Genomic DNA, 12,098 nt, shown 5'->3' on the forward strand with positions numbered 1-12,098 from the left:
CTCCCACCTATGGCATTAAGAAATACGGATTGGAGCAGGTAAAACTTGAAACACTAGACTTTTTTAAAAAAGTTCCATCCGTTGAGCCTTCACCATGCACCAGGCTCACCATTCATCCACTCGGTAGAGTCACTTACGATGGACCTGTTTGCACTTGCTGGAAACTTTTATGACCAAAGCAAACAGGCCCTTCACTCTCAGCCTCTATCTAAATCTTGCCAGCTTCTTGCCAGGTACGTGTTAGCTTCCATGATGGAGGAAATGGGCTCAGAGTGAAATGTCTTGCTCAAGACATCTCACAGCAAAGACATGGCAGGCAGTTGAAAAAAAATATAATGACAGAACACATCGGGCTTCCAAGGCAGGGAGGGATGGATGGGGCTGTTCTGGGGACAGCTGGCGTGGGCAGAGGAGGTGATGGGGCAGTATGTGCTGCCAAGGTACTGATCCATAGAACCCAGCACGGGGAGTGCTTTGTTCACAACCGGACGTGAGATTTCTGTGTCATCACTGAGTGATTCCTCTTGGGAGGCTGAAGGAGGAGAGCGGGGGAAGTAGATTTGACACAACTAAGATGGGCCCTAGCTGGGCCAATCATTGTCAAGCCATGTGGCCTTGAGAAGCCATCCCCTCCCCTGAGCTTCAGTTTCCTCATCTGTGAAGTGGAGGTAATAACAATCATAATGCCTACCTTGAGTCAGGCTGGGAACATTAATGAGTTGCTGTATGTAGCTGGGCACAGTTAAGTGTGTCTGTCACCTAGTATAGCATCCCAACAGCCTTTCACTGAGGTGGCATGTGTAAAAGTGCTTTGTACTCTGGAAAAGACTATGCATCAGGTGGGGCTCAACCCTAGTGATGGTACTGGAGCTAGACCCTGGGCCACCTCCCAGCTCTGCACTCTACAGCATCTGTATATGCATTTTGAAAGGCTTTACCAGCCCCTCTGTAAACTCCAGTTTTGAGTCCCCAACCTGCCTGCAGCTAGAGCCCCACCCAGCTGTCCTGGTCTCCTGATCCCCATCTGCAAGTTCAGAACTAGGTCCTCACTCTCTTCTATCACCCCTTCCAGCTCCTAGCACTACCGGCTTGATGCCTAGAAGTGAATAACAAATAAATAAACAATGAAAGAAAGCTGTGTGTATATGTTTTATATTTGAGCAGGTATATGGAGCCAGGACTGGGGTGTTATCACTTCCTAGGAGCTTTGGAGTCTCTGAGGCTGGTTTCCAGTCCAGATCTGCAGCAGTTGATAGACCCTAGGCTTGAGATCTGCCACTCATACAGAAAATGAGGGCTGATCTTTGGACTGAGACCAAGTAGGTACCCAGCAGGTGCCCAGCCTGGACTTTTGCTACTTCAAGAACTTTCCAGAGGCTGATGAGCCCCCTCTGCCTTCAGGCATTTCAAATTCCAAACCAAGCAAACCTTATAACAATTGCCTCTGGCACCCACATAATTATTAGAGAACATCCCTGCATTGGGGACCTATCATGTGCCAGGCACTTTGGTACACACTTGGCTTGCAATATCTCAGCTTTCAGAGGGGACTCGGAGAGGTGTAGTGACTTGCATAAGATCACACTGCCAGCGAGTGGCCAACCACTCAGCAAAACCAGGAATCTTATTAGAGATGGACCATCCTATTACACACTGACCCATCCCTTGTCTTAGATCCAGGAGGAAACAGAAGCACAGAGAGAGCAAATCCTCTGCCTAGCTCACACAGACATTTAGCTTCAGGGCTGAGACTTGAAGCCAGGTTCTGAGGTTTCCTGGCCATGTTAGGAGAGTGAACTCGAGGGCTCTGGTTTACTCCTATTATCCTCTGCCCTCCCCACCCCCAGCCTCTCTTATGACACTTGACATTATCCATCACTCCCTCCCCCTGGGAACGCCTTCCTCCTCCAGTTTCCATGGCAGCGTATTTCCCCATCCTCCTCCTGCTTCTCCAGCAGCTTTTCACTCCCCATGGGGCTCCTGAGCCTAGGAAGAGTGGGGATCCCCATGCTAGGACACCAGTCTCTTCTCTCTTTTCATTGCTACCCCTGAAAGCCTGTCCACTTTCTCTTTAGAGTCTTTAGCTCTGACCTTGCAGTTCAGCTCCAGTTACTTATTGTGCTAAGAGCGTCCTTATGTGATGAACCCTATGGTAACACCTGTACATGCATTATTTCATTAAATCCTCACAACCACCACTGGAAGGAAGTCCACTCTACAGATGAGGAAACTGAGGCCAAGACCTGATTCCAGCCTTAACCACTGGGAAAGCCAAGACCTGATTCCAGCCTTAACCACTACTTTTATTACAACAAGAAGAGACATGAAACTGTAGGACATTTTTATTTATTGGTACTGGGGGTTGAACGCAGGTGTGCTTTAACACTGATCTATACCCCCCCAGGTCCCCCTTTTTTATTTTAATTTTGAGACAGGGTCCTGCTAAGTTGCAGAGGCTGGTATCAAAATTGCAAATCTGCCTCCCTCAGCCTCCCAAGTCACTGGGATTACAGGCATGTGCCTCCACGTCCAGCCAACTATAGGACATTTTTAACCAGGAGCAAAAGCTTCCCTTCCATCTCCTAGAGAATAAGCAATGGAAAATTAGGGGGGTAGAGACCTACTCTGCAGTTTTCAGAACCCTGTGATGATCTAGAATTACACTGTCAATTTGGAGCTTTAGAATGTATCACACATGGTACATTTTGAAATGTGAAGATTTAGAGAGCTTCAGGAGGAACAAAAGTTCATGAAAATTTGCCCTTTTCCTTCAGGTTTTCTCATTTTGTTTCAAGTCTTCAAAAACCCCATCCCAGGGTTCCAGCTCCCGATGTCTTTCTACTTTAATGATGCCTGGAATTAACTGCAAACTTGGACCCTGGAACTTTTCTTGAAATTCCACTGACTTGAGTTCTGCAGCTGTTAACAGGCTCCGTGACTCAGGAGCAAGTGGCTTGATCTCTTTGAGCCTTGGCTTTCTTATCTAAAAGAGGAATAATACTACTTCCCCGAATGGGCAGTCACAAGGACCAGCTGGGATAAAGTGCATAAAGCATTTGGCAGTGAGCCTGGCACTCGGACGTACTTAGTCAAGTCCTGTGCTCCTGCTGCACCAAACTTCTTGGGTTTGCCAAGCACTTGAACATCCCTGTACTTTCCCCCCTCCCCGTTTGGTACCAGGGATTGAACTCAGGGTCACTCAACCACTGAGCCACATCCCAGCCCTATTTTGTATTTTATTTAGAGACAGAGTCTCACTGAGTTGCTTAGTGCCTCACTTTTGCTGAGGCTGGCTTTGAACTCATGATCCTCCTGCCTCAGCCCCCTGAGCTGCTGGGATTACAGGTGTGTGCCACCATGCTTGGCCCCATGCTTTTGCACTCACTGTTCCCTCTTCTTGGTGACCAGCTCCTACTCATCCTTTAGGATCCCTTGACACCTTCTCAGCTCTTATAAAATTGTTTCAAACAAGTGTTTTTAGTAAAAAGCTAAAAAAGACACTTCCTGCGATGCCATCCCTGGGGATCCCTGCCGCTGCACTTATCACTGACACGCAACTACCTGTTTATGCTTTGTCTCCCAGCATTGGCTCTGAGATTTCTGAGGGCAGGGTCAAGCCTGACATTTCCCTGTCCCAGTGCCCAGAGTGCACAGCCTAGCAGGAAGTAGATTTCAACACAAGTGTACATTTCCTTAAATGCACACAGTCTGGGTCAGCCCCTGCTGACCTAGAACAATTTTATATCAAAGGGATAAAAAGCAACCAGATCTATTATACCCACAGGGGGTGGCAGTGAGTGGGCTTGAAGCAGCTTTGAGACAGGCCTCTTCTGAGTGGGGGCAGAGAAGACACAGTCCTTGCTAGATGAATAAACAGCCCTGACTTCTCTGTCATCTATTTCAGGAGTCTTCCCTAATTCCTGAATTGTCCCCTTTCTCTGCCATCTCCCCAAAGTAGGAGATTCCCAAATGATTAGGAGTATCCAGGTGCCCCTGCCTTGCTGATCACCCCCATTCACACATCCCCTACACATTCAAATGGAAGTCTCTATGGTCACAGGGTCCATTCAGTTGGTGAGGTGAGCTAGGAGGCTTGAGACCCCAGGTCATGGTGGCTTAGCAGGCTGATCTGAGTGGTGACCACTGCCTTGCATCCTAGGTCCCAGGGGATCCATTTCCTAGAGGAAGAATACCCCAGGTCCAAGGCTTCTTCACCCTAAGAAGGGCTGTGCTTTGCCTACCGAAGGGACTCTAAACCCTGTGCACAAAGTGCAAGAAGCCCTTCTTGGTGCCCAACCCTCTCCCCCAATGCTACTTCAGTGCCTGTTGGAGTGACAGCCTCCAGCCTTTGTTCCAAAGAAATGGCTGTCAAAGGGGAAAGAGGTATATTGTTTCTTTCTCTTTTCTTTTTTTGTTTGAGACAAAGACGTCAATTTCTTTCCATCTGTCCCAAAAAAGGAAGAAAATTAAATTTGTTTTTACAAGGATGTCACCAGGCTGCTTCAATAGGGAGTCAGGGGTGCGTTGCTGAGGCAGTCAGACAGTGTCTGGGGGGGCGGGGGAAGAGGAGGCCCAGAGGATGGGTAGCAAAGACAGACCCTGCCTGGGAAGAAGGGAAGCAAAGATCTGGGATATCTGAACAGATTTCTATGACCATCTTTAGGTGAACCCTGCCCTCAGTAGCTTGAAGGGGGAGCTGGGTGAATTGAATCAGGTCAGGGACCTTGGATCCTTGGGGCAAAAGGAGAGAGGATCATGGCCAACACTAGCATTGCAGTTACGAAAGTCACTTTCCCCCAGTTCCTTCCAAGTCAGGCCCCATGTGGGCAGTTCCAGTTCACTAGTCACTGGCACCAGATACCTGGGTCACAGCCAGATGCTGGGAGAGGGGAAAGAATATTGGGGTGCTTATCAGAATTCCAAGCATCTGCACTTGTTCTTCTGGCAACCCTCAGCCCAGTTCCAGTAGCACTCACCATGCATGGAGCTATCATTAGATGGCCCTCTGTGTTCCAGTACTGGGCCACAAATGCCAGGACCCTGGGGTCTCTGTAAAACATCCACCTTCAACCTTGAGGGCCTAATTTTACAGCAGAAGCCTTACCTCTCTGTCTCAGCCCACCCACTGCTGCCCCTTGGCACAGAGGTCCACTGAAGCTGGGTGCAGCACCCAGCCCTTCTTGCCTTTTCCTGAGCTTTAGGGCCCTGGGGACCCTGTCCCAACCAAGGCCCCGTTTCAGTCGTCTTTGATGGAACAGCTAGCCCGGCTCCACCATCCTGTCCCAAAACACCACTGGAAGTTGGTGTTGTGGCCACTACTTCAATTGTGGAGCTGGATCTCTGAACCACTCCGTGGAAATGAATGTCCAAGAGAGAAAGTACATTATTTCCCTCTTTCCTTCTGTTTGTCTTGTATTTTCTTTATTTATAAAGAAGTAAAGTTGAACGAAGACCTCAAGGAGTCCTGACCCTTGCTAGAACAGGGGATTTGAGGTTCCAGATAGTGCATACAGGCCCTCCTATCTCGTGACCGATTCTCCAGCAGCATCCCGCCTCACTCTGCGGTACCCCCATTTCCTCCTGGGAGAGGATCCTCTACATGATGCACATGCCCAGTCTTACAACTCAAGCCACTGTCCCCACCACTGGATCCTGGGCCCAGAATCCTCAGGTCTCAGGGTGGAACCCAATAGAAGTCACACTCGGGGTGAGATAGAATTCGAGGTTGTCCCAACTCTCCACCCCGCTGGAGAGGCCTTATTAAGGGGCTCGGTTCTAGAGCTGCAGGCCCCGCCCTTCACTCCCAATCTGGAGCCTTCCACCTTGCACCCAGCGCCAAGGCCCACCCCACTGCACAGGCTCCACCTCGTGGCCGCTGGGTGGCCTCAAGTCCCATGCTCTTCTCTAAAACAGAATCCGACCTTCTACTGCCCCATTTCGAATAGTGGTCCCCGCTTCCCAGGGGGCTCAGTGTGACCGCCGGGTCATTTCGGAGGAGCGCGCGGGGGCCAGCCAGGACTGGTCAGGCGGCAGCGCCACCACCCGGGCCGACCGATTGGGTGCAAGCGGTGACACGCTCGCGGGCGGTGGCTTCCCGGGCGCGGCTGAAGCTGGCTGGCTCCGGGCGGCAGCAGGGCGTGCGGCAGAGTTGGCGGAAGCAGCGCTTGAAGTTCTCGTCGAGGAAGGCGTAGAGCACCGGGTTGAGGCTGCTGTTGGCGTAGCCCAGCGCGATGCACAGGTGCAGAGCGGCCACCACTAGTGGGTCGCGCCGGTCGATGTCCACCAGCGTCCAGACGATGACGAAGATGTGGATGGGCGCCCAGCACACCACGAAGGCGCCCACCACCACCAGCACCATACGCGTGATGCGCCGCAGGCTGCGGTCCTTCTCCTTGGAGCCTGACAGGAGGCGCACGCTGCGCAAGCGCAGCAGCATGAGTCCGTAGCACACTGTGATGATGAGGATGGGCACCACGAAGGCGAAGAGGAACACGCAGATCTTGGTCACCGTGTCCCAGTACCAGCTGGGGCTGGGAAACTGGAGCATGCATACCACCGCCCCATCTGCGTGGGGAAAACAAGGGGAGACAAAGAGGCGGTGAGGGGTCTGTGCACCTCAGGGGCTCTGCCTGCTGGTCGCACCTTCTGGGCTTGGTCAAGCGCCACCACCTCCTCCTGGTTGCTCAAGGTGATTCTTCTGCCAGTCACTGTGACAAGGCCCACACATTCCCAAACTTGCTCCAGTGGTTCTGTAATGCTAAGATTGACTAATGAAGCATGAGTTAGGAACAGGACTCAAGCCCGGCACCGTAAAATGCGCCTGTAATCCCAGTAACTTGGGAGGCTGAGACAGGAGGATCCGTGAGTTCAAACCCAGCCTCAGCAACTTAGCAAGGCCCAAAGCAACTCAGTGAGACCCTGTGTCTAAGCAAAATACAAAATAGGCTGGGGATGTGGCTCAGTGGCCAAGTGCCCCTGAGTTCAATCCCTGGTACCTCCCCCTAAAAAAAAAAAAAAGCGTTGGAATCAGGCCCTGACTGTGTACACTGTGACCCTGGACAAATTACTTACCCTCTTCAAGCTTCTGCAGAGTGTAACTTGCAGGATTATTATGAGGATTAAATAGGCTAAGGGATTTAAGACATTTAGCACAGTGGAGTTCAAGTGCTTAAACAGAGCACAGAGACCAGGGGTAAATACATACAGGAGCCCACAGACTGAGGCTAGAACCAGCTTCCCTGGAGGGAGATAGATCCCAGCTAATGTCAAGAAGAACTTCCTAAACTGGGGATGTAGCTCAGCGGTAGAGTGCTCACCTACCATGTGGAACCCTGAGTTCTGTCCCCAGTACCACAAAAAGAGAGAGGTATTTTTTAAATATATTTTTTAGTTGTAGATGAACACAATATCTTTACTTATTTATTCATTTTTATGTGGTGCCGAGGATTAAACCCAGGGCCTTGCGCGTGAGAGGCAAGCGCTTTACCACTGAGCCACAACTCCAGCCCACAAAAAGAGAAAAACAACAGTTTTCTGACAGCCATACCTGCCCAAAGATAGGAAAGGGACCAAGGAGGGAAGGAGCTCCCTGTTCCTGGAGTGTGGGCCTGGGCTTCATTAGCATTTTGGATTCTGATGCAGGCTTGAGGCTGGTCCAGGAGACTCCCAAGATCTCTTGGAGCCACACAATAGACTTGAAGACTGGGAGTTATAAGAAAGGGACTGGGGACCCACAAAGTGGTCTGCAGGACATCAGGCTGCCTGGACTCCCAGATGACTGAGTCCAACCTTCATTGTTCAGATAGCAGAACCAAACTCAGAAGGGAACAGCACTTGTTTAAAACCAAACAGGAAGTGGCACATAGAACCCACAAGTGCTAATGGCACACACAGTGTGTGTGTGTGTGTGTGTGTGTGTGTGTACAGTGAGCCCCCAGCAGGGCAGTAGTTAATGGCTTATGAACTAAAGGCTAACAGTGAGGAATGGTGCCCTGCGGCTAAAACCAATCACTCAGAGGCTATAAGGGCACCAGAGTGTCTGTCTTATGACCGCCAAGACTCCCATCAAGCCTGCTCCTCTTTCACCCACAGCACCAAGCCTCTGCAAACCTCTACCCAAAGTGCCAAGAGGAGCAACCGATCTGAGTGCAGGAACTTTGGGTTGTGGCCCAAGTTCTACCCAACGAGCCCTAAGTAAACCATCTGACCTCTCCAAGTTGTCTTCCAGTTGAATTGAGGTAGGAGTCCCTGCCTTGTCTAAAGGCTTCATTCATCATTTAACATCTGCTATTTACTGGGCCTTGGCAATAAGCCAGTCCTTCGCTTAAGTGTTTTTTGGTTTTGGTGTTTTGTTTTTTTTTTCATATTACCTCATTTAACCTTTCCACACTCCATGATAAATGTGGCTCAGAGAGGTTAATTAGTTACTAATGTCTTTGGCACCCTTCAATACTACATTTCCCACTTCCTTATATCAAGGTAAGGTTATGTGACCATCTAGCTATCACCAGGAAGACATGGGCCATAGCACTGAAAAGTGGTTGTGCTTTCTCCCTGCTCCTTCTCCATGTTCATCTGCCAGCCTGAGGCCAGCAGAGGAAGATTCAGGAACCGTCAGTGGGAGACTGGATCTCTGAGTAACTGTGCTCCTCTTACTCATGGTTTATTGTGATGTGAATGAGAAATAAATTTCTGAAGTGTTAAGCCCCTGAGCTTTGCAGACTGTTACAGCAGCTAGAGTAACTAGTATAGTTAGTAACTAAAGTGATTCCCATTTTATTCTAAGGAAAAGCATCTATCATTCTCTTAGGGCCATTTTCTAGCCTAACTTTGGTCATCTGGCCAATAGTTTTCAAAGTGGGATAGAAGAGAGTTTGGGATGGGACTGCAAATCTTGTAGCCTCCACTGCTCATTGGTCAATGACACCTCACCCCACTGGCCATCATCCATTTCCATAGAGGTCAATCCCTCCACACAGTCCTGGCCAGCCACCTTCGTGAACGTAGATCAGCCATCCTCAATCCCAAATTCTATTTGGCACTGGGCCTGGTGGCATGCCTGTAATCCCAGAAGCTTGGGAGGCTGAGGGAGGAAGAGCATGAGTTGGAAGCCAGCCTCAGCAAATTAACGAGGCCCTAGCAACTCAGGGAGTCCCTGTCTCAAAATAAGATATTTTGGGATGTTTCTCAGTGGTTAAGCACCCTTGGGTTCAATGCCCAGTATCCTATCCCCCCCAAAAATCCAATTTGGCCAGCAATCTATTTGAGCCCTGAGCAGTCATTCATCTTCATAATATTCAACACCCACATTGCACCTTGGTCAACAATTCCGCTCCCACTGGTGGACCTTCCGCCCTCCCACTGGCCAGCCATCACACCTCCTTTGCTCCACCAACCACTCCTCCACTGGTGAGCCACCTCCACTCTTCCTGGTAGCTGCCCCGGGGACCCACGGGGGCCCACATGCTGCCTCCTGCAGTCAGAGGCCTGTGCCACAGCTCCCTCCCTCACTCACCCCGGGGTCGGGTCACAGCCATGACCATGATGGGGACACCAACACCTGAGGCCAGGACCCAGATGCAGATGTTGATCAGCTTGGCCTTGGCAGGTGTGCGGAAGTCCAGGGCCTTGACCGGGTGGCAGACGGCGATGTAGCGGTCGACGCTCATCATGGTGAGAGTGAAGATGCTGGTGAACATGTTGTAGTAGTCGATAGAGAGCACAGCCTTGCAGAGCAGCTCCCCGAAGGGCCACGTCTCCATCAGGTACTTGGCACTTTGGAAGGGCAGCGTGCTGGTGGCCAGCGCATCGGCCAAGGCCAGGTTGAAGATGTAGATGTTGGTGGCCGTCTTCAACTTAGTGTACCTTAGGAGGAAGCACACGGATAATCATCCCATGTCACAGATTTCAGTTTTTATTAAACTCAGGGAGGCGAAGTGACTTGCTCAAGGTCAGACAAAAGGTCAGGGCAGAGGTGGGACTGGAACCCTGAATCATCTGGTTTGGTATCACTCTTTCACACTACAACAGATGCAAAAAAAGGACTTCTCTGCTGTGGGTGACTTTGACAGAAGGTATTTTAGGAAAATTCTTATCTTCTGAGAGGTACTAAGCAATATGGTTACAGGAAACACTGGCTGCAGAGGAAAACATATCGGGGTTCTAATCCTGCCTCCACTGAGTAACTCTGGGCCAGCAGCTTGAACAGTCTGAGCCTCAGTGTCATTAATTTAGAAAGAGGGTCATACTTATACCAGCCTCTTGGGATGGTTATTTTGTTTGTTTGTTTTATTTGCTGGGCAGTATTAAGGTTGTTGTAAAAATTTAATGGGATAATACAGAACTTAGCCCCGAGTCCTATGATTGCTAAACATGGAGGACAAGGCTGGGGGTGTACAAGGCCCTGAGTTCAAGCCCCAGCATCACAAAAAAGGAAAAAAAAGGAAGAAAAATAAGAAATCACTCTGCCCCAGCATGGTGGTGCACACCTGTAATCCCAGTGGCTCTGGTGGCTGAGGCAGGAGGATTGTGAGTTCAAAGCCAGTTTCAGCAACAGCAATGTGCTAAGCAACTCAGTGAGACCCTGTCTCTAAATAAAATACAAAATAGGACTGGGGACGTGGCTCAGTGGTCGAATGTCCTTGAGTTCAATCCCCAGTACTCTCCCCGACCAAAAAATGAAAGAAATCACTCAGGAGAGGATAACTGTTATTACTCTTTGTCTGTGTAGAATTAAGCTGGACTCTTGACCAGAATGACCTGACTCTCTAGCTCCTGCCATTGGCCTATTTTGGGGAATAGGATTGATCAACTCTGAGGAAGGGACTCTGCCTGGCAGACGGTCTGGGGCCCTAGACCTCTGGGCTATCCTCCATGGTAGACCAAGGCTCCTGGCCCTGCCTTGGTCATGCATCTGGTCTCATCCCTGTAGAGTAACCTCAGTGTCCCTCCTTACTTCCCCAGGGGTGTGGGGAAGGTGAGTTGCTGACAGTGTCACATACCCTGCCCAGGACACCAACCCAGGGATCAAGCCAGAGGTGTGCAACCAAACTCTGCACCCAGCACTCCCAGCATCCTCCATGCTCTGTGTCTGCACTGCAGCTGGCCCTTTGTTTGACCAACATTTATAGCCATGGTCCCTTCTGCACCAGGGCCTCGACTGGGCACTGGGTAGCCTGAAGGAGACTGTCCCAAAGCAGCACACATCACAGGAACACAGAGGCACTGAGGCAGGGGGCAGGACTCCTTTCATGACCCTGGAACTCAGAGGAACCCAAAGAAGGTTTCACTGTGAAAGCAACGCTCATGAGTATACCAGAGCTGGGAGATCACCAGGCTCTCATATGTCAGAGCCCGAGAGATTGAGGGGAAGCAACTTCACTAAGGTGGGGTCCAAGGGCTCCCTTCACAATTACCAGAAAAGCCTATGAGAAATGCAGATTTCTCAAACCCACCTCAGATCTGCTAGGTCTTAATAAGTTGCCCAGGCCAGCCTCAAACTTACTATCCTCCTGCCTCAGCCTCTTGAGTTGCTGAGATTACAGGCGAATGCCACCATGCCTGGCTGCTACATCCTAATCTATGGAACTGGGGCCTGGGATTCTCCATCTTTAACAAGCACACCCCAACCCCAAGGGATTCTTAAGAACTCTAACATTTGAGAATTATTGTGCATCCATAAGCCCATACTAGTGACAGGGAAACCGAAGGTCAGAGAGGTGGCGCAACTCACCTAAGATCACACAGCAGCAGAGCCAACCTGAAAATTTGGCTGACCTCCCCACGCTCTTTCCCCACTCTACTGCAAGGGTGGTGCCACAGTGTGTGCCTCTGTGCCTCTCTCTCTCCTTGAGAGTCCCTCATACCGCCCAGGATGAGGACACTCACTGCCGAACAAACTCCCATCTGCCAAAGCTGTTCCTTCAAGTGATGGTTGGGTTTTTTAATTTATTTTTTGAGTTTAAAAAAGAAAAATGGACGTGCTCCTTGTCCTCCAGGGCCAGCATCTGTCCCATTCCCTCTCAAAATAGCTGCTATTTGCTCAGGGCTGGAGAAGTAAAAAGTTTTGCTGGGAGACAGCAGAATCGCGAGCGTCGGGA

The 12,098-nt window shown here is 50.3% G+C and overlaps 1 protein-coding gene across 1 annotated transcript in view; it reads right to left on the reverse strand.

Moving 5' to 3' along the window:
* Positions 1–1,911: 1,911 nt before the first annotated feature.
* Oprd1 (opioid receptor delta 1) overlaps positions 1,912–12,098 on the reverse strand; it is a 41,596-nt gene continuing 31,409 nt past the window's right edge. The window contains exons 2-3 of the mRNA XM_076860922.2: positions 9,515–9,864; positions 1,912–6,564 (exon numbers count right to left, since the gene is read on the reverse strand). Of these exons, the coding sequence (XP_076717037.1) occupies positions 6,023–6,564; positions 9,515–9,864 (892 nt within the window). The 3' untranslated portion in view covers positions 1,912–6,022. The remainder of the gene's footprint in view (positions 6,565–9,514; positions 9,865–12,098) is intronic.

Source organism: Callospermophilus lateralis, chromosome 7, assembly GCF_048772815.1.
Source record: "Callospermophilus lateralis isolate mCalLat2 chromosome 7, mCalLat2.hap1, whole genome shotgun sequence".
Classification (NCBI taxonomy): Eukaryota; Metazoa; Chordata; class Mammalia; order Rodentia; family Sciuridae; genus Callospermophilus; species Callospermophilus lateralis.